The 21,620-nt window shown below is 39.3% G+C and overlaps 1 protein-coding gene across 1 annotated transcript in view; it reads right to left on the bottom strand.

Moving 5' to 3' along the window:
• Trpc5 (transient receptor potential cation channel subfamily C member 5) overlaps positions 1-21,620 on the bottom strand; it is a 271,334-nt gene that overhangs the window by 56,249 nt on the left and 193,465 nt on the right. The window contains exons 4-5 of the mRNA XM_074063343.1: positions 4,425-4,761; positions 2,998-3,137 (exon numbers count right to left, since the gene is read on the bottom strand). Coding sequence (XP_073919444.1) covers positions 2,998-3,137; positions 4,425-4,761 — 477 coding nt within the window. The remainder of the gene's footprint in view (positions 1-2,997; positions 3,138-4,424; positions 4,762-21,620) is intronic.

The following is a 21,620-nucleotide window of genomic DNA, read 5'->3' as shown; positions in this document are numbered from 1 at the left end:
CCACACCCCAAACTGTAACCACAGCGAAGTCTGCTGCCCATGGGATGGTCAATCTGGATTTGCAGACCACACAGAAGTGTAAAAGGTGATTGTTATTGCAAATCTATGCTTTGCATAGATACCTCTGGAGAAAGATGCTTAGAATGTGAGTGCAGGGAATAAACCTGGAGCTCATCTAGCATAAAACTCATCAAACTTTTTCTGTCAAGGACCAGAATACATACTTTTGGCTTTGTGGGCTATGTGGTTCTTGTTGCCACTACTCAATGTTTCCTTTATAGTGGTAAAGTGGCCACAGACATTATGTAAACGAATGGGCATGTCAGCAGGACAAATTTGGCTCACAGAACATAATTTGTTGATTCCTGAGCTAACTGTGTTCCTTAGAGCCTCAGGGTTCAAAAGGGGCATCTTGCATTCACTGTGCAATCCAAAGAAGAAGCCTAGAAGACTTATTCTTTACATCAAAATCAGTCCTTTGGGCTCTTTTATATATTGTAATTCTGTGTAAGTTTACTTGAAGATGTGGTTCCATGCAAAAATTTAAATCTTGAAAAACTACTGATCTAGTCTGATTTGTTTATGAGACAGAATTAAGGCTCAAAGAGGTAGAGGGGTTAGCTGTGGTAATACAGCTCATGAGTATCAGAGTGGGGATTAAATTCAGATCTCCAAACACTTGGGTTAGATACTGGGAAGCAAATTAGTTTTCTTATATACTTTGAGACAGACTACAGCTTGAAATTGGCCTTACCTCCATTCAAAAGGGTATGGATTACATTCTGCTAACCTAAAAGCAAAATAGGATAAGGACCAGTCTCATTTTAGGGCTCAATGGTAGTAAGTAATGTTGGAGAAATGGCCACAACTCAGTGGGTAGCAAAGTCCAGATGTAGCCTACACCTCTGAAAAGGAGGTGATGGTGGTAGAGGGTGGAGTGGTGCTATCTCAGAAGATGAAATGACAATTATTTTTAATTTGTAGGGTGAATCTGGGGGCAGAGGGTCAACCTTATGTGTATTTATTCTTTTTGAGTACTTGGGTTTATGCCTTTTGGTACTTTTTGTAGACTATGTGAGGTGAAGTGTACGTTGTTATGAAATTTTTCACTCTAATGAAGGATTTTCTTTAAGGACAACTCATCCTTGTGCACTTTCTTACTGCTTCAGTACAAGAGTGATCTGAAATGTTTCAATGGGCCTGAAGCATGATTCTTGTAGCTTTACTTCATAGTTGTTGGTTTGGTCTGCTTGAAGAAGGTCATATCTGACTGGTTGTGCCTCTGTGAATGAGGACAAGCCTCTGCCCATATACAAGTTCTCATTGCAAATCCAAATTCTGCATGTGACATGTCTTGCTCATGTCTCCTTTTGGATAAGTGCTAAGAGGGGAGTTTGCCAGCTTAGTAGAATGGATTTATTACACTTTGTGGTGGGGAAGTATGTTGCTCTTTGGAAGCCTCACTAGTGAAGTTGGACAGGTTATGTGATTAACTAATGTTGAGCATCTATAGGCACATTTTTGTACTCCCAAATGTTAATCCTTTTCTTCATCACTTATTCTAAACTTTCCTGTTTCAGTGAAACCTAGCAATTTCTAGATTGATAATTTATGTTTTCCCCAGAGTATAAATACCATTTCTAAGGGAAGAAATGTTTTCAATGAAAACTGGTTTAGTCAGTAGAGTGCCAGAATAACATGGAATTGACCCACACATATTATCCAGTGATTCAAACATTTTCCTCACCAGCTTTTTCTTTTTCGGAAGTTGTAAATATGCATTAAATGATCACCACATGCATAAGGCATACTCTTGAGTTCCTTTCAAAAATGTTTCATGAATGCATTCAATATTCATGCTATACATAACTCTCAAGGTCTTAAAATGTATGCAATATGCATATTTGGGATATAAAAATAAACTAAGTTGTTGGAAATTTGGGGGATAGCCATATTCCCACTCTAAAAGTCCTTGATAAGGAACTTAGTGCCAAAAAGCATGACCAACTAGACAATCTTTTAAATCTGAATTGTCAGTCTTCCCTCACAATGTTAAAGTTCAACTCAGGGTAGAAGGAGCACAGCCAGCCAGCCCTTTATTAAGTCCAAACCTGAACTCAGAGTCCATGATTGCCTAAAGTGAAGTGGAGGACATGAAGCTATTTTCAGGATGATTCAACCTGCACCTTCTAGGGGGAAAGTATCAAGGTGGTGTGTGTGTATTTGTGTGTGTGTGTGCACACGCAAGTGCATATGTGCATGTGTGTGTACACTTCTGATTTGATAGAGAGGCATAGGTTGGATGATACTCAAAAAGCTGGATCTGTAACTGCCTGGATGATTATCCTGATGGTGGAAGTGATGAGGGAAGCAGAGGTTAGTAATGTCTATGTCTCCTGCAGTGAAGTATACGGACTTTTGCTTTCTGTCATATGAACAACAGTTGAGGGAAGTGGGAATATTTAGTTTGGGGAAGCAATGACTTAGCGGGTCAGGAAGAGATGACTTCATGCCAGAAGCACAATTATGGAGCAGCCATTGTTGTGTATGACTCCACAGGGAAGAAGGATTACCAATGAAGGTGGCATGGGGAGAATAATAGTAGACAAAATATTAAAATAGTTCTTTTTAATAAAGTGAGAAGGGTTAAATGAGGCCTTTGGAGTTAGTGAATTCAGTACATTTCCTGTCAGTGGGTCATCCTCTTGGCAAGAAAATTATGGAGATTTAATCACTGAAGTATGAAGACCCTTTTACCCCAAGAGTGTAAGAAACTAATGATTAATTTGCAAAATGTTGCATTCTCCACTTTCTTTGCTTAGGCAGATGCTGCTTACAAACCATTAAAAGAAGGCCTGTTTATATGGTACTTTTTCTGCGTCAGTGGGATGACTGTCACTATTACTTTTCCTCCAAACTTTTTATTCTCCCAGTAGAAAAGTTTATTAACATAACCAAAGTAATTGCATAAGAAAAATTATAGAAATTCCAGTTTACCTTGACGTATGCCACAATCTTCAAGGAAATAGTTGCCAGGTAGAGAGAGTTCATTGCAAAATCCATCAGGTTCCACCAATCGTGGATATATTCAGTAAATCCACCATCCCACATTTCCTTAATCTCCCCCCAAATGAAACCTGAAGAATAGAGGCAAAAAGTTTATTTCTACATAAGGACAGTCCTGATTTCCCTAAGTGCATAAAGGTTAAAATAATGGGTGAATCTGGGTTAGTGGAGTTAAGCCCTAAGAGGTAGTAATTACTTAATCTCTCCTTCTTTCCTATCCCATCTTTCAGTCTTGAACTTGTCAAAACTGGTAGGCTTTTTCTGTTAATGACCATAAATTATATGTTTCTGGGTGCTACTCACTTTCACCATTCTTACTATCATTACTAGAATGCTGTTGTACATTTGTATTTTGTAGGCATCTGATTCTACCTTCTTCCCATTTTTGGAGTGAGGATAATCTTTTCAATAAATTGGTCAGATCAATGTTACCCCACAGTCTCTGCTTTCCACTAGGTGCTAGAGAGAAAACTTCCCAATGAATTTTGAGGTGAGCAAGCTGACCATGGACCAAATTACCAGATATTGAGGCAGAAGCTAGGTAGTGGGGCCCAAAATAATTTAAGATCCTCTTTCTTCTTATTGTATGGTTTTGTGGAATTTAATCTAATAAAGTAGATGTTTCAGTAAAATTGTGTGGGTGTGGTCTAGGGCATCACTTCTCAGACTTGAAAATTCATATATATCACCTGGGGATCATGTTAACATGCAGATCCAGGGAGGAACTTAAGATGTCTAACAAGCTCCCAGGTAATGCTGATATTGATGGTGTGGGACAATAGTTTGGCCATGTGTTAGAGAGTCAAATTCTATCTAGTTATTCCTGGAGACTACTAGGAGACCTGCTTTTACTGTGATGTATATGAATTTCTCAGATTTCCCTCCTGACTGTGGAATCAGTGTCCAAATAGGATGTGGACAATGAAAAAGTGGCAAAATTATGTGGTATAGCCATGAGAAAGCAGTAAAATCCATTTGCCTCCTGGTTATGGGAAGGGGAACTTTGAATAGACTGATCATAAGTATTTGCACTGCTTAGCTTAGCTGAGGCCTACCCTGACTGATTCTTGGCTTTTCCCACTGAACTAACTTGACGACCACTTCTCTGTCCTAGAATATGTGAGGTTAGCAAACACAAATTCTGAGCACACTGACAGTCTCACAGTAGAACATGCAATACTGAGTTACCAGGACTTGAGACAGAAGGAGCCACATTTCTTACACTCCCAAGAAAGCACTATCTCCCTGCACAGAATAGAGGTCTCCTAGTTCAGAGTTAGTTTGACTGCTTATGCTAGTATTTTCTTTAGACAGGACCAAGGGCAGTTTGGTCATTGCTCCTGGTCCCTTTCACTCACCTAGAACCCAGGGCAATATCATCCATTCCACAACAGTTGGGGGAGGCCCCTGTACATGGAGGTCTGTCCTGACGATGTGCTGAGAAGCCAGGAGAAGCATGAAGAGGAAAGTCAAATAGGATGCTGTGTGGCAGATGAACTTAATAAAGGGTTTCTTGATGAACAGCCCAAGGTTGCTCCTGGGTGAGATCAAATAGGCTATAGACAGCATAGGGAACAGGAACCCAATGGTCATGCAGGTCAGAAGTTTGACTACCCAGTGTTTCCGACGCCATCCAGGGAAGCCATCATACCACAGGGTGGCAAGCAACTGTTGGCAGTTGGGCTGAGCAACAAACTGGGAAAAGAAGAGAACAAGTTAGACATCTGCTATGTCCAGGAGGAAGTCTACATTCACAATATATCTGTTTACAGTCAGATCCAGCAAGGGGCTGGGTGGCTAATCCCCAGAAGAGGCTTATATAGATGTTGGTTTTCCTTAGGGCTTATATTTTTCATATATTAACATAAAATCACTCTGGTTTGTGCCTTGGCATGCTGCTTCCCTGTTCCTTCTTCCATCTTGTTAGAGCAGTGGTTCCTCAAACATAGCTCTGCATTGGAATCATCCACAGAACACTAAAAATCCCACCATGGACTTACTAAATGAAATTCTCTAGGGTGGGTGGGGATAGAGCTTGAACAGTGGTTTTACAAATTCTCTTGTGAACATACATGCCACTTAGCTAAGAATTATCAGGGTATTTCATTTCAGATAGACTCACTTCTACTCATTTCCCTAGCATAAATAAGGTCATCATTAAATGTGCCCTCTGTTTGGGCAAATACAAACTGGCAGAGAATAAGTCCATGCCTGTGGCTATAGTTTGAAATAGAATCGAGTTCCCTTTAGATTTTTCCTTTTTCCCCATTTGATTTAAGTATTTTTCAGTTGGCTTGCAATAAATCAGGTTGCTACTTAGCCATCTACATAACACCCTCTGTAGTCTAGACATGCATCATAGGAAAAAATATTTGGGAGCCAAATTTATAATATTGTATACTAACCCAGCTAAGATTTTACCTAAAGGCAATCTACAAAGTGTCAGTGATCAACAATTAAAGATTCATTAGTATTGCAGGTCACCCTCCATCTGCTACCTCCTGATAAGTGACTCAACAGGGAGCCCAAGTGTCATCCATGATTTTAAATGCTGCCTATATTTGATTACTCAAGTTTCCTGTGGGACAGATTAAACAGAGCTGCACAATGTAGCTTACTAGTACAAAGGAAATGAACCTCTTGCATCACTTACCCAGCACTCAAGGCAAACTAGCTCAACTTTACTATTAGTACATCTGTGAAGGTCAGAAATTTCCCATCAAAACCACTCTTCTCCTTGAATATACAACTATACTACATCTCCCAGTATCCCTTGCAATGAGGTGTGGCCATATGAATAAGTTCTCACTGACATAATGTGAAGAAAATGATGTGTGACACTTCCAGAGTTGCCTGTAAAAAGTCTCCCATGTGTGCACCTCCATGTTTTCCTCCCTTCTTGGGTGGCTAGGATGTGGTAAACCAGGGTGACCTGGGAGCTTTTGTTAGCCCATGTCCCTAGATAACTATGTGGAAGAGAACTATCCTACTGACCAATAATATCTGTCTTGGGATGTTACACTTCTGAGAAAATTCTATTGCATTCGAGCCACTATATTTTAGGGTTTAAAGCAGTTAGTTATTATAAGACTACCAAAAATAAGCTCTAAAATACTTTTATTCCATGAACTCATTTTCTTCAAATATGCTCATGATGCCGCTTACATCTCCTTTTCACACAAAAGACAAAATTCTATAGCATTTTTTTTTACTCTTCTTGTCATTATAAACTATGCCAAAGCCTGGGATAAAGTCCAAGAAAATAAATATAAATCAAAGGGTAAAGCCAGATTTTTGGATCAACAGAAAAACCACCTCTAGTGAGGGAAACAGATGTATAAAAAGATAGTTTTACAACTGTAGAATATAGGAACTGAAAGAGATATGAACAAGATATAATGGGAATACCAAGGAGGCTTCACAAAGGAGACAATATCTGAGTGGAACATTCAGTGATATGTAGAAGTTGGCAAGGTACAGGGAGGAGAGGGAATGGGAGTAAACAGGGAAAGTATGGAGGATAGCATAACAAAAGGCATAGAGGTAAAAGAGTATGGCTTGTCTGGGGAGTAGTCTTAGAGTGGCTGTAGCTTGAAATAAAACCTGAGTGACAAGAGATGAGTTTGGAGAGGTAGGCAGGGCTTAGAGTAGAACAGAATGATCTAGTCTTGGAGTATTGTAAATATAGTGTAGAATAATTTTAAGAGCAATGGGGAGCCATAAGTTGTGTGTGTGTGTGTGTGTGTGTGTGTGTGTGTGTTACTTTTTTGGTTTTATGTAACATTCGGTATGACGATTCTATTTTGTTCTGGGTCTGGTCTGTTGGGGCATAATGCAAAAGCTCAGTATCTCCCCATTATTATTTAACAAAATATAATTTATTTTGTGTATTGATCTTATATCTTGCAATACTGTCAATCACATTTATTATCACTAATGTTTTTTGTAGTTGGTTCCTTAGGACTTTCTCTATACAAGATTATGTCATCAGTAAATAGATAGTTTTAGCTCTTCCTTTCCAAACTGGGTGCCTATTCTTTCATTTTCTTGCATGGTTGAACTGGTTAAGATCTTAAATACAATTATGAATGGGAGTGGTGAGAGTGGGCACACTTTTCTTGTTCTAGATCTTAGGAGAAAAGCTTTCAGTAGTTCTCTATTAAGTATGATGTTAGCAATGGGTTTTTTTTTTTTGTTTATCAAGTTGAGAAAGCTCTCTTCTATTCACAGTTTTCTAAATATTTTGATCAGGAAAGGTTTTTGGATTTCTCAAATGCTTTTTCTGTGTCAACTGAATTGATCATATAGATTTTTCTTCCTTACATTAGTATAATGTATTACATTAACTGATTTTGTATGTTCAACAACCCTCACGTTTCTGGGATATATTCCCCTTGGTTATGGTGTATAACCCTTTTGTATACTGTTGAATTCAAATTGCTTTTTGTTTAGCCTATTATTTTTTCCAGCTACTATCTTGTGCCTCAGGCAGCCTTGTTGCTAAACAACTGATGCACATGTTTTCCAACAAAGGCCACAGGAAAAGGGCTGTTGCCACAGAGTCAGAGCACATAACGACAAGCCCCGTGAATGGGACTTTTCTAGGGAGTTTCCTGATAGGTCATATAATGACAAATTTCTGGGAATAGGTCTCTTTGGGGTGATCTGATACCAGTCTGCTCCATTCCTATGAGTGCCAGGCTGCTGCTTTCCCCAGCTACTGTGGTTTCCAGGGCTTTTGGTTTTCAATGCTACTGTGGAGCTGGATAAAGAAAGATGGGAATATGTCAAATTAAAATACCTCAAATCATGCTATTCTTTATGGTAACTCAACCATTTTACTCGAACAAAGTCCCTTCTGATTGTTGTAAGCTTTTAGTTAATTTCTAGAATTGTGAAAATTTTTATTTCCAAAAAAATTTTCAATAGCGTATTGCTGCTTTGGAGGAGTGGATTTTCAGAAATCCTTACTCCACCATTCTGGAAGTGCTTTCCCTCATGACTTTTTAACTTTTCATGTGAAATGATGACTTTGTGCGGGACTTAGTGCAAAATGAGAGAGTCCTTACCCAAGTCCTCTCTTCATGGACTTCAAACCAACCAAACAACCCAACAAACAAAGCAAAACAGTTTGAGGAGTTACAGGAACTTCTTAAAAGCACTCAGAAGACTGAATGTTGTTAAAAGTCTGGGACCATGTTTTATTCTCTATTATATTCCCAACATTTTGCAAAATGACTGGCATAAGAGTGATGCTGAATAAATCATTTTTGAATGAGTGATTGAATAAATAGGTCTGTGCTGGATGACCCATCATGAAATACTCTTTCCAAATTCTTCTTTCCTTAGTATATGAAGAAGTCAAAGGGTAGTAGCTAGAGAAATTCTCCTGGGAATTGTGACTAGAAACTTCTAACATAGGCAGATTATAATATTTTGGGTTCTTATGTGACAGACACTGTACTGGATTTTCACATGCATCATCTTACAGCAACTCTGAAGGCAGATATTAATATTATGTCAATTGTATAGATCATGGGACAGAGCCAAAGGTTATATTTCTTGGTAATATATATATAAGACTGAAACCCTAATCTGGCTGACTCCATGGACTAAGTTCCTAAACACTATACTCTCAGGGTTGGCAGTGGCTCAAGTGGTAAAGTGTCTGTCTAGCAACCACGAGGCTGAGTTCAAACCCCAGTGCCATAGGAAAAAAAAAACACTGCATTTTCTGACAAGCCATGGAGTATATGATTTGAGAAATCCAGAAATGTGAATTTCTTTTTGGTTTTTATTTGTGTGTTTCTTTGTTTTGAAACAGGGTCACACTATGTAGTCCAAGCTGGCCTCAGCTTCCCGTGTGCTCAGATTCCAAATGTCTATACCACCATAGCCCACACTGAAAGTTGAATTTCCTAATACTTTGCCCACTGATGTTGCCACAGTGATTGAAATGCCCACATAAGTTATTGTTTTGAGCTAAGGCATTCAAATTATATTCACTCATGTAGGAAGTAGTAATACATGAAGCTATTAAATATCCTTAACAGTTTAGAGTGAGTATAGCATATTAGCCAGTTAAGGAACTTGCCAGCCAGCAAAGGCCAGAAATGATGATGTCTGAACTAGCTGGTTCCTGAGTAACATCTAGGAACAGTGGCTGAGATTGGGAAGAATACGGTTTGAGGTCAGCCCAAGCAAATAGTTCATGAGACCCTTTCTCCAAAAATAACCCAAGTAAAATGGACTAGAAGTGTGGTTCAAGCAGTAGAGTGCTTGCTTTACAAGCACAAAGCCCTGAGTTCAAGCTCCAATCTCACCCTAAAGAAAGAGGCCTAGATAAGTACACAGAGGAGACACTAAAGATCTTTGCTTCTTGATCTAGCAAGCCCTAGGCCAGATCCCTATGGGACACACCTTTTCAATCTTTCCAATTCTTTTCTGTACAAATGTGCTAGGACCCTGACTACAGAAGTTAGGATTTCCCTCTGCAATGCTTTAATTTTCCAGTACTCTCAGGCAAGGGCTGAAAATTATTATATTTTTCCATACTGCACACAACTTTTGGAAAAACCTTGGTTTTTTTTCCCTTTGATATTAAGCTGTGTTTGAAATTACTCTTTGCCCCTGGGAGGAATAATTCTTCTTTGTTTGTTTGTTGGTCTTGATATGTAGCCCAGACTGGCCTCAAATTCATGATCCTTCTGTAAACCAGCCTCCAAGTGCTGGTTTATAGCATGCCCAGTTAGGAATAATTCTTGATAGGAATGATATCCGATGATGTTAAAGAGCTCATCCTTCTCCCAGAAAACTAGCAAAGAGCTTGGATTTCACCTCAGCAGAATTCTGACTTCATTCATGCAGGGAAAATGATCTCTGGTAGCCCTTTCCAGTCTATTATATGCAACTTTTGTTTCTGCATCTGTATAAATAATCTGTTGACTTTAATGGCTGATTTACATGCTGACCCTAAGCCAGAACAGAAGTTCACTTGCTCACTGCCATGAATTCAGATAGGCCAGTCTTTCAAGCATCTCCTAGCACAGCTTTGCCCCTGTGCTAAAAGCACACCATTGGAGAGACCTGGGGTGATTGTGGCCTGCAGGAGGTCCTTAGGAGGCCTGCCTAACTCGTGTGAAACAAGTAACAGAGCAATAACGTGTGTGTTCAGAAGCATGCAAAGGCGGCGCAGATGGTAAATGTCTCAGGTTTTAAGATAGTTGGCTCTCATACATTGGTTAAGGCCACTCCCCTCCAAACCCAGGGATTATTTTGCTAAGTGAGGATATGAAGAAGACCCATTCCTCTTTAATCTCCAGTTACCATTTTATAAGAGATATGGCAGAATAAAGGACAGTGGTTTAGTCTGAACCCACTGAGCTTCAGAAAAAGCTTGGTGCTTTGACATGGGGCTCTTCACTTTGAAACATAGGCATTCAGAAATGGGAAAAGTCAGCAGGCTCTAGTCTTTTTTTTTTTTACTGCACATGTTCAAAGTAGCTTTCTTTATTTGCAGTGTCAGCCTGGGGATGTTCCTCAGCAGCAGAGAGCTTGCTTAGCATGCTCAAGGCCCTGGGTTCAATTCCCAGCACTGTCACTACCACAAACGTAGCAATAGCAACAACAACAAAAAAATGTGCATCAATGCACAAGTGAGTAAACACTTAGCAGTACAGACATGCAATAGATTTGTCATTATCACAGGCTCTAGTTTTAAGGAAAGGCTGATGAAAATCATGAAATCAGGGAATGCCACTTCCTTCTGGAAGTCTTCCTTATAGAGGTGGCCTCTTCTCCTTGAGCCCAGACCCCTTGCTTTTAACTTGTGGTAACTTTCTGAGCCTGTCTTGTGTTATATTTGCTTCTCTGTGTAACACCTGTGACTCAGCCTTCTTACTGGACAGTGAGCTTCTGAATGGGAGGAACACCTTTTGCATGTGTCATTTTCTACCTTTAAAGGCTTTGCAGGCATTTATTGTTCTTGCTAAAGTGAGATAACTCTCTCCCTGCTGGAATTCAGACCTGAATAGCCACTTCCCCTTGGCTACTCAAGCACATAACCCACACAGAACTCTTTCCCCACCAAGTCCCCCAAGCATACACAGTTAGTTTCTCTTTTCACACAAATTCTGTAGACCCTCAAGGCATTTCTTTATTAATAATAGTCCCAGAAGAAAATGAAGAAAGAACTTCCTCTGTTTTGGACACTTTTTAAAGCACTTTATATGTATAGATGGTCCCTGACTTATGATGATGCAAAAGCAATATGGATTCTGTAGAAATCGTACTTCAAATTTTAAAATTTGACTTTTTCTTGAACTTGTATGCCATCTGATCCTCTCTGGTGATGTTGGGCAGTAGCAATGAGTCACAGCACCCAGTCTGACACACAATCATGAGGGGAACCAAATGATACTCTGGAGTGTTCCGTGTTGCTAAGCTATGGTGTTCAGTAGGTCAGATGTATTCAATGGACTTTCAACTTACCATAGTTTCAACTTGTGACATTTTCAATATACAATGTAACCCCATTGTAAGTGGAGGTACATCTGCATTAATAAACCTAGGAGACTGGTACTGTTATTACAGTTATTTTTCAGATAAGTAACTGAGACTCCAGGTTAGTGATGATAATAACAATTAACGTTTGAATGTCCACTGTGTATCAAGCTTTGTAGTAAGAAGAAAAGAATTTAGGAATAAAATGCTAAGAATAGACTTCTCTGATTATTAATTGAGTTTCTACCATCTGAAGAGGCAATGGGAAATAAGGAAAAGTCTCCTTGTGGGAGTAGAGGATTTGGAGGTCACTGTGGGCTCTTGAGAAGTAAGCCAAACTGTGAGGCAGAATAAAAAACCGGCAGCATTGAACTTCTAATGGAGCCATTAGCAATGTGCAATGGTCAGAGGAGAGAAATCTTTCTTAACCCCCCTCCTTAGTCTCCACAGAGCTGTCGCTAAGAAAAAAACCAGATCAGGTAAAAACAAGCTAGTCTCACACTGAATTACCTAGCTGGTAATTTTCAGATGATTTGAAATTGTTGGGTCTGTATAAAAAGTGCAATAGGTGAGACTGAAAGAAAGGTCACCTTGACACATGCTTAACATTCAGAGGTTTGAAAAATAGTACACTTGGCCCTAGGCATCATCGGATTCAGCCAACTGAGGATCAAAATATTTTTTAAATGTTGCATCTATAATGAATATGTACAGACCTTTTTCTTGTCATTCCCTAAACAATACAGCATAACAACTATGTACATAGCATTTATATTATATTGGCTATTATAAGTTATCTAAGGATGATTCAAAGTATAAAATATACTGGATCATATGCAAATATTGTACTTCTTTATACAAGAGACTCAATCATCTGAGGATTTTGGCTTGGGGAAGGGGATGGAATCCCAGAACAAATCCCAGGTTTATAGTCCTATTGTTCTCTGAAGCAATTCCAACTAGTTATCTTTGTATGTTTCTAAATGAAATCAGCTGATTTCAAGGGGAGAATTTATAGCTGTGAACACTTCTTTCTTTAGTCCCTTTTGACAAAAAGAAAATTTCAAAGGTGAAAGTGAATTGCGCCCTAGCTCAGGAGAAAGGGTGAGGATCCCGAAGAAACAGCAGTTATCTGTTACAGCAAGATCAGAGGTAAGGGCCCTTCTGGGTAGTATGAAAAAAATATTGATTTTTCAAGAACCACTTCCTGCTTCTTCAGTGAATGGCTACGCAGCATAGAAATGGGCCCAGTATTCATGGTATCAGATGTCAGCTCTTATCAGCCATGAAACCCATGAATACTTAGACTCAAAAGATAGTTGGTTCTGAACAAGGGTGTATTTTAAAAGCCAACTCAGCAGAAATGACCTCAGATACAATGTGTTTTGTTTTGTAGTAACCAATCAAGCTGGGCTCTAAAGAGAACAAAAATGCTCAAAAAGGAAATGAGTGGCAATGCAAATTTCCTAACAAGGGAGAAATGTCCTAGCACCTTCCTTCCCTCATCATCTCAGTGAGCTTGCTGAGTTGTACTTTTGTTAAACAGTGCAGCTCCCCACCACCCCCAGTCTGCATGGCAGCAGATATTTGAGACCAAGAAATAGGTTTAGCAAGAAGTTTAGATGGAGAGTATGATTGGAAGTAGCCTTATATTTTACATGTAGTCTCTGTCTAATACAATTTGATATGTATCCAGTCAAAACATTAATCCGTGTGAATTTTATGAGAAAAAGGAGATATTTTTACCTGGGAGACATTTTGCACAAAGCTGGCTCTGTTGTTGCAATTAGCCTGCAGACTTGATTCCCAAGCTGGGCTGCCAATATCAGTGACAATACTCTCAAATTAAGTTATCCCTGGAATGTCAACTGGAAGCCATAACTATAATGTTAAACTAGAACTAACTAACCCTTACTAATTTGAGCTCAGTGTAGGAAGGTGAGCCTACATGCTGAAAACTGTTTTCAAACACATATTTTTTAAAAGTACATATTTTTTTCATTTTCAAGTATACACAGCAATCAAATTAACTCAATGGGGTTTCCTGGCAGATGTTCTAATTCTCTAATGTTGGGTGTGACAGTCTCTGAAAAGAACTAGAGCAGCTGTGTGAACTCCAATGCAATGGCTTATTCTAGCCATGAGATGGCAGCAGAGGGTAGTAGGAGCTCACTTCCTACTCCAAAGGGACCTTCTAGAAAGGTATTGGAAAGCTTCTCAACTAGGGAAGTGATAGAAAATGTAAAGTTAAGTGAAGAAGTGAGCCTGGAAGCTCAGTAAAGCCAAGTAAGAAGTCATAGAAGAGATGTGGGTCAGGTCAGCTGGGAGTTGCAGTCCTATTGATTTAAATCAGGAAGCTGGAAGGAAAAATACCTTGAGGACAGCAATAAACTAAGGTAATGACATATGAACAGAGCAGGGGGGAAAATCTGATGAGAGTCAAAGTTGCAAGTGATTTTGATGAATGTCTCTGAGATACGGTTGTTCCTTGAGAACTGGGGCCCCATGCCGTACCAAGCCGAAAGCTGGGAGGATGCTACAGGTCTAGAGGTCCAAAATCCCTATTTCAGTCCCCCTGGAATTCTAACTTTGTCAGCTTTTCAAACAGTAATACATTGTCTGTACCATATGTTCAGTAACACTCCCAGTGGGGTATCAGGCAGCACCCATAATTATGATTCTTAAATTTAACAAATAAAAATACAGGATGCCCAGTTAAGTTTGAATTTCACGTAAAAAAAAATCTCTTATGACTTTGGGTCATACTTACATGAAACCATGATTCATTGTTTACCTGAAATTCAAATTTAACTTAGTGCCCTTTATTTTATCTGGCAACCCTGCTATGATCAAACACATTAATTTTATCAGGCATGAAAGCTATGAATACTTAGACTCAATGGGATAAAGACCATATATTCTACATAGGGTCCTCTAACATAGGTGCAGACAGTTCGCAACTTAAAACCATCCAGCTTTTGAATTTGTAGTTTTATGATAGTGTGAGAGCCATATGCACTCAAGTAGAAAGCAGACTTTAAATTTTGAATCTCCATCTTTTCCAAGGTTATCAGTATGTGGTCTGATACCCTTGTGATGCTGGGCAGCAATGGAGAGCCACAGCTCCCAGTCAGCCCCATGATCACAAGTGGAAGCAAAGTACTGTGCTGCTAAACTGAGATATTCTGTAGATTAAGAAAATTAAATACAGTTTTGACTTACAATATTTTAAATTTAACATGAGGTTATAGTACAACCTCATCATAAGTCAAGGAGTATCTATATTAAACTTTGACTCTGGCTTGGCCTCTGAGTTTTGATGGGACTTGGAGCAAGTCCTTGTGTTTGAGTCTTTAGCTGTGTAATGGTGGCCTTGCCTTCCTTGTAGGGCTGCTGTGATAATCGTAATGGATTACGCATGGGAAAGAACTTGGAACAGTCTCAACACTGAAGAGATGAGAGGTGGCAGTCTTCTTGCATTGTCCTTAGCATAAAAGCACAATGTAGACTTCAGCCCAATGGTGTTTCTAGTAAGGTAGTATGGTATAGTCAGACACAACGTTGGTAGTCAGACAGACAGACTGGGGTTCAAATTATAGTTCTACCACTTCCTGGCTAGGTGATATCAGGAAAGTTATTTACACTCTCTGGCCTTCAATTTCCTCATCTGCAAAATGAGGATTATAATAGTAACCCATGTCATTGGGTTATCATGAGAATTAAGAGAGTTAATTCAGTGCTTAGAAACTAGGAAACAAATATTAGTGTCATTTTTCACCATGGATTATTGTGAGGATTAAACAAGTGCTTCGCTCAGTAAAGGTTAGCTATTTGTATCATTATGACTATCATTGGTATTATTATTATGAGGAAGAGATTTCTTGCTTTCTGAATATGTAGGATTGAAGTGACTATGTAAGATTTCACACAGTGCATATGTAGACAGAATTTGTATGTATCAGCACTATTTCCTCTGAATATTCTGAAGTTGTATTCTGTTTTGCTAAGTACTGGCTTGGAATTCTAGAAAGCAGATTGATAGTGGTGGTAGTAAGGAGAGAGATGGTGAGATAAGGTAGGGCTAGTGTAATGAAGAAGTACATCCAATTGGAATTAGTATGGTCCTCATTGTAGATATATCCTATAAATAAACCTAACAAATTTGGAATGCAAAACTAGATTATTATGCAAGATGCATTTTAGAGGATTAAGGACGGCATAGTAGATAAAGGAAAAAAAATTTCATTGAGAAAGATTAGCAAATCAGGATCGCAGAAAGGATAGTTTTTTGGGGGGGCTGATGGATAAGCTGAGGTATTTTAGTTTCTGGTTATTTGTTTGGCAGTACTGGGGTTTGAATTCAGAGCCATCTGCTTGCTAGGCACTACCACTTGCTCTACCACTTGAACCACACCTCCATCCCTTTTTTATTTTAGTTATTTTTCAGATAGGGTCTTTCATTTGTGCCCAGGGCTGGCCTCAGACCTCCATCCTCTTACCTATGCCTCCCCTCCCACATAGCTGGGATTATAAAATAAACCATAACATCCACATTATTGGTTAAAATGGAGTCTGACTAACTTTTTTCCCCAGGATGGCCTTCAACTGCCATCTTCCCTATCTCTGCCTCCTGAGTAGCTGAGATTACAGATATGAGCCACCATGTTCAGCATCTTGGGTTTTCTTTTTTAAACTGAACAGAAGATTGTGTGACTATGACTTTCACTCAAAGCTAAAAACTTGTTCAGAGTGGCTTTTCCTGGGTAATTTTTCAGAAGTATGACCTCAAGACACTAATGGAATGTGGTTCCTGTGTGTTTAATGCAACCCAGGAACAGTATGTCCTTTGTTGCCCTGTCCATCCAGCCATCTCCACCTTTCCTATCCACCCCCTCACAGTCTCTTTCTCTCTGGTGTAGAAATGAGGCAGTCTCAATGGTTGGTGGGGGCTTCTCAGAAGTCATTTTCCAGTCTGGGTGTGTAGCTCCATGGTAGAGTACTTACCTGGCATACAGGAAGCCCAGGTTCCATCCCTACCACAGCAAAAAAAAAGTCCAAGGTCCCTTTTTCCTTTCAGGGAGGGCCACTCCAAATGTAGCTAACTCACTTAAGCCAGCAAAGTTTACTGAGATCCTATAGGCATCTGTAGGCACTTGGGATACAGTCTTGACCCCCTCAGCCAGAAACCTAACAAATGATGAAATCAGGCTGCTGACTCCCATAGTATAATTCCCAGGACCTGACAAGACCTACAATGACATTCTCACTGCGGAAACAGAAAAGTATCAAGAGAGCTTTGTTCTTCCAGCTGAAGACAGAATCAAATTAGCTGGAATCTACAGGGAGTAATTATTTCTGTTGAGTATGGAGACCACTGGGCTTTGGTGGTTTGGTTTTAAAACAAAGTGAGATGTAGCCTAACCTTTGTCCTTGCTCCTTCTTTCTACGGAACAGTCTTGTGGTGGGCTTTTATTTTCTCCCAATGCCGGGGATGGAACCAGGGCCTCATACAATAGGCAAGCACTCTACCTAGCTGCTCCTCCAGCCCCAGTGGGCGGGCTTTTAATAATAATAACTTACTAACGATATTACAATGTGCCAGGTGCTTTGTATTTATTCACTTCTTTAATTCTAATCCTCCCACTGACTCTATGAGGGACATATTATTGCAGTCCTACTGATGGAGAAACTGAGACACAGATTAAAAGGCTAGTGTAGTAATTGGTGAGAGCCAGGTCTTTGAAGCCAGGTTTGTTTGATTACACCATTAAAGATCTAACCCAGGGATCATCCAGCTGTAGTCTGTGGGCCAAATCCAACCTGTTATAGCTTCCTGTTTCTGTAAAAGAAATTTATGGGAATAGAGCCATACTCATTTGTTTACATGTTACCTAAGGCTGCTTTTGCACTACAATGACAGAGGAGAGCAATTACAAGAGACCATATGGTATACAACATCTAAAATATTTGCTCTCTGGCTCTCTACAGAAAATGTTTCTGGCCCTTGCTCTAACCACTATGTATAGTCTATAGTATGTAGGCTGAGACAGACCTGTGGTCAAACTCTGGCTTTACCACTTATGAGCAGTATGCTCTTGGAAAAATTCTTTCTTACATCTCTGTGCCTCAGTTTCCTCATCAGTAAAATGAGAATGCTAATACCGTCTATCTCCTATTGTTGCAGTGAGTAGTAAATTAGATACCACATATGAAAAGTTTTAAGCACCCTGCCTGGTTGCCTGACACATGGCAAATTCTTTAAAAATGGTGCTTAAATTTTTTGGAGTAGCAGTGACAGCAGATAGGATGTAGCTATGTGCCTGGCACACAAAGAATGTTCACATGAATACCAAATAACTGTACTTGTCTTTTTTTTATTGCTCACTTCTCTAGGGCCTTGGTTGCTGAAGAAAAGACTAAAGTTTAGAGTTGGAAGTAGAGATGTCGGTGTTTGCAGAACAGAGACGTGAACAGGGTGGTTGGGGCCTGGAGGGGGATTGACAGAAGGGGACTCACTATGGAACAGGTTGTTGAATGCTTTAAGCCTGAGCCAGGTCATATGACTAAAGTGAGGCAGAAGTGAGGGAGAGGAAGAGAATCCCCAGCAACCAGTTCATTATTTTTGTTAAGCTTCAAAATTCCCCTCCATGTGTTGCACTTGAACAAACTCTGATTCCATTCTTTGAAAAATGTGACATTTTCCTAAAAATTCTAGTGTATTCTGCCCTCCCCACTCTGCAAGTTCCTGTAGCAACTATAGAAAAAAATGACTGTGGTATCCTTGTTCTTAGTTGTGCTTGGTTAGTTTCCCTGAATAGACTCTAAATTTCTTTAGGGCAGAGAGCATGGCTTATGTCTCTCAGGTTTAAGAAAGACTGTTGCTGATACTAAAAATGATGGTGGTTTGGGGTGTAGTTCAATGGCAGAGCATGTGTTTAGCATATGCAAGGCCCTAGGCTTGGTCTCTAGCACCTAAATAAATAAATAAACACATAAACAAATAATGAAGAAATGCCTGTTTGTGAGATATATGTGTATATGTGTGTGTGGTTTCTGTCTGGGAGGTCCTTAAAATGAAGGGAGAATGAATTTCAGAAACAAGGTCTTAGCTGGGCATGGTGGTATAAGCCTGTAATCCCAGTGTGTGGGAGGCTGAGGCAGAAGGATTGTGAGTTCAAGGCCAGCCTGGGCTACATAGTGAGACCCTATTTCAAAAAAAAAAAAAAAAGAAGAAGAAGAGAGATGAAGAAGGAAGGCCTTTGTGACATAAATGAAATGTTTCAATGTTTCAGTGCACTATTAAGTTACAGAGAAAAAAACTAGAAAAATGAATCTGATAAAAAAAATGGCAAGACCCTAGCTCAGGGACCCTCTGCTGGGAAGGGGATACATCTCTTAATTATCTGGATGGAAGAGGAAGTTATATACAATGTGTTGGAAATTCCCACAATTAGAAAGGTTAGCCTTTGGGTGACAGCACTGCTATTCTGGTAGCCATCCTTTTTTAATGCCTCTGTGAAGATCCATCCCTTTACTCCCAAGGAGAATTAGTTTATAAACAATTCACTCCTTGCCACTATCTGAGAGGAGACAGAAAATAGGTATGTTTTGCTGAGGTAGAAAGGACTGAACTCTCTTTCCCCCTTCTTCATCTGGCAATTTTCACTTTTCATAATCTATATTCAGAGCCCCCCCTTATTCAGATGGGATACTTACTTCCTGTCGCTGATAAAACTATCACTCAAGCAAATTCTCAGCTTTCTTGCTAGTCTGAGATGGAAAGCCTATGGCTTTTGCAATAAGCATAAGTTGGGAGTAGGGCCACAGATCAGCTACGACTTAGCATCCTAAGGGAGTGAGTGAATTATATCTCAAGCTATTTTCATTTGTGCAGAATGTAACATTCAGTTGCTTCTGTTTCAGATGAATATCAAGGCTATAACTGGTTTGTGCCATCCGGAGTTCTCTGGCGGTACTTCTTGCCTTGACTGTGGTTGTCTTCTACTACTCTGAAGAATTGAGAAGATGCAAAACTGTACTTGAAAAACTCAGAATTCCTGACTTCTCAAGGGTATAGTGAGAGTTTTTGTTATGTTTTGCTTTTACTTCTCACAGCTCATATTATTGCTTGATATAATCAGTCAGATGTAACATTTCTTAGTTTTACTCTGGAGCCATCATGCTCAAAGACTCGTGAACCTTGGTTTCATATTGCTGTAGGGGTTCAGTCTGCATGACTTCCATATTGATGAAGAGATTATTACCTATTTATGAGCAGATTTGTGTTTCAGAGTGATCACTCTTTGCAGCATGGAAGATAACTTGGCAAGTGATGGGATGGAAATGGAATGAAGGAGTGTCTGGAGGCAGAGGGACTGATTAGGGCTCTATTATAACTGTTAGGGGGCAGTGTTTTAAGACCTGAATTAGATTACAAGTTGCTGAGCAGTGCAGACTGGAAAGAAGGTGATAGTAAAACAGACATTTTGGCGATCAAATTGAAAAAATTTGGCAATCAATTGCATAAGGAGATGGAAGATAAAAAGGAGTTGAGGTTTATGCTGGAGGATATCTCTGCTAATAATATAGGAGAATTGGTAGATCAGAAGGAGAACTGGGTTTGGAATAGATATTAATGAGTTCATTTTCATTATGGTGACTTACTATCCTGATCTGTGTGAGGCCCTTGGTTTGTTACCCTCACAAAGGGAATTAGAGCAAAATAATGTTTTAGAAATGAAGGAGGAAAAGAATTTCAAATAGTTGGGGGTTAGTGAGGATTAATATCAAGGACAGGCAGGAGTGAGAGTTTAAGGCAAAGGTTCAGAAAGGCAAAGGCCATGTGTTTTCTCTCATCCATGGAAGACAGGTCCAAAATATAAACATATGCACAAAACAAACATGATCATATACAGAACATGTTTTTAACAATGAAACTACTCTTTGGAGCTCAGGGAAGAAGGGAAAGGAAAAGAGAATAATAGAGCATCAACAATATTTTAAAGCATCTGTGGAGGTAGAGGATATAAGGATATGTATTGAAACTGTTAAAAAATGGGAGGTAGAAGAGAAGGGGTAAGGGAGAGTAATGGAAGGGGTTGAATGCTCCAAAGTAAAGTGTACTCACAGCGGGCATACATTGAGAAACAAACCCCTTTGAACATCAACTTAGATATTAATAACAAAAGACAGGACTATAAAATAGGCACAGTGTGGGGGATACTTATGGAAGGAAGGGAGGGCGAACAAAGGAGATTAAGGTGAGAGAATATGGTAGATGGACTTCATACACTTATATGAAATAGAACAAAGAAACCTCTTGTAATAGTTTTAAGTGGGGCGGAGAGGGGGTTGAGGGGAAGAGATGGTGGGGATGATCTAACCAATGTACAATATAAGTCTATTTGGAATTGTCACAATGAATCCCCTCTGTACAACAAATATATCCTAATAAAAAACTAATGACAAAAAAAGAGTTGAAGGTGAGCATAGTGAGTTTGAGGCTAGTCTGGGCTGCATAGTAAGACTCTATCTCAAAACAGAGAGAAAAAGAAAAAGAATTTTTCTGTGAAGTTCTGAAATCAGATGACAAGATTCTGATGAAGTAAATATTTGATCAGCTTCACCCACTGAGTGGGCAGTGAGCTTAGATTTATCTTTCTCCCAACAATCAGAAGGGAAAGAGTAGTAGCCTCCTTCAAACATCAGATCTTCTTTGGATCTTCAAGATCTAACTCTTCTATTAACTTTTTCTGAACTTCACATGCCTACTATTCTTGCACTTCTACAATGTAAACATATATGAAAATATGATACCATACCCCATAAACATATGCAATTATTAGTTAAAACTAAGATAAAAAATTTAAAAACTCATGTGGTATGAAGGGCTATACCAGACCGTGAAGAAAAATAGAACTATGTTATATATCTTTTTTTCCTATTTTTGCTGGTTGCTTCAATGTGCTTGCTTGTTTTACCTATTCTACTTTAAGCTCCCTTTGTGGAGAGACTATAGCTTGTATTTCCAACAGAGCTCACAAGAAAGGTCT

This window comes from Castor canadensis, chromosome X, assembly GCF_047511655.1.
Source record: "Castor canadensis chromosome X, mCasCan1.hap1v2, whole genome shotgun sequence".
NCBI lineage: Eukaryota > Metazoa > Chordata > Mammalia > Rodentia > Castoridae > Castor > Castor canadensis.
Note: the sequence above shows the minus strand (reverse complement) of the source record. Positions and strands in the feature narration are given on the sequence as shown.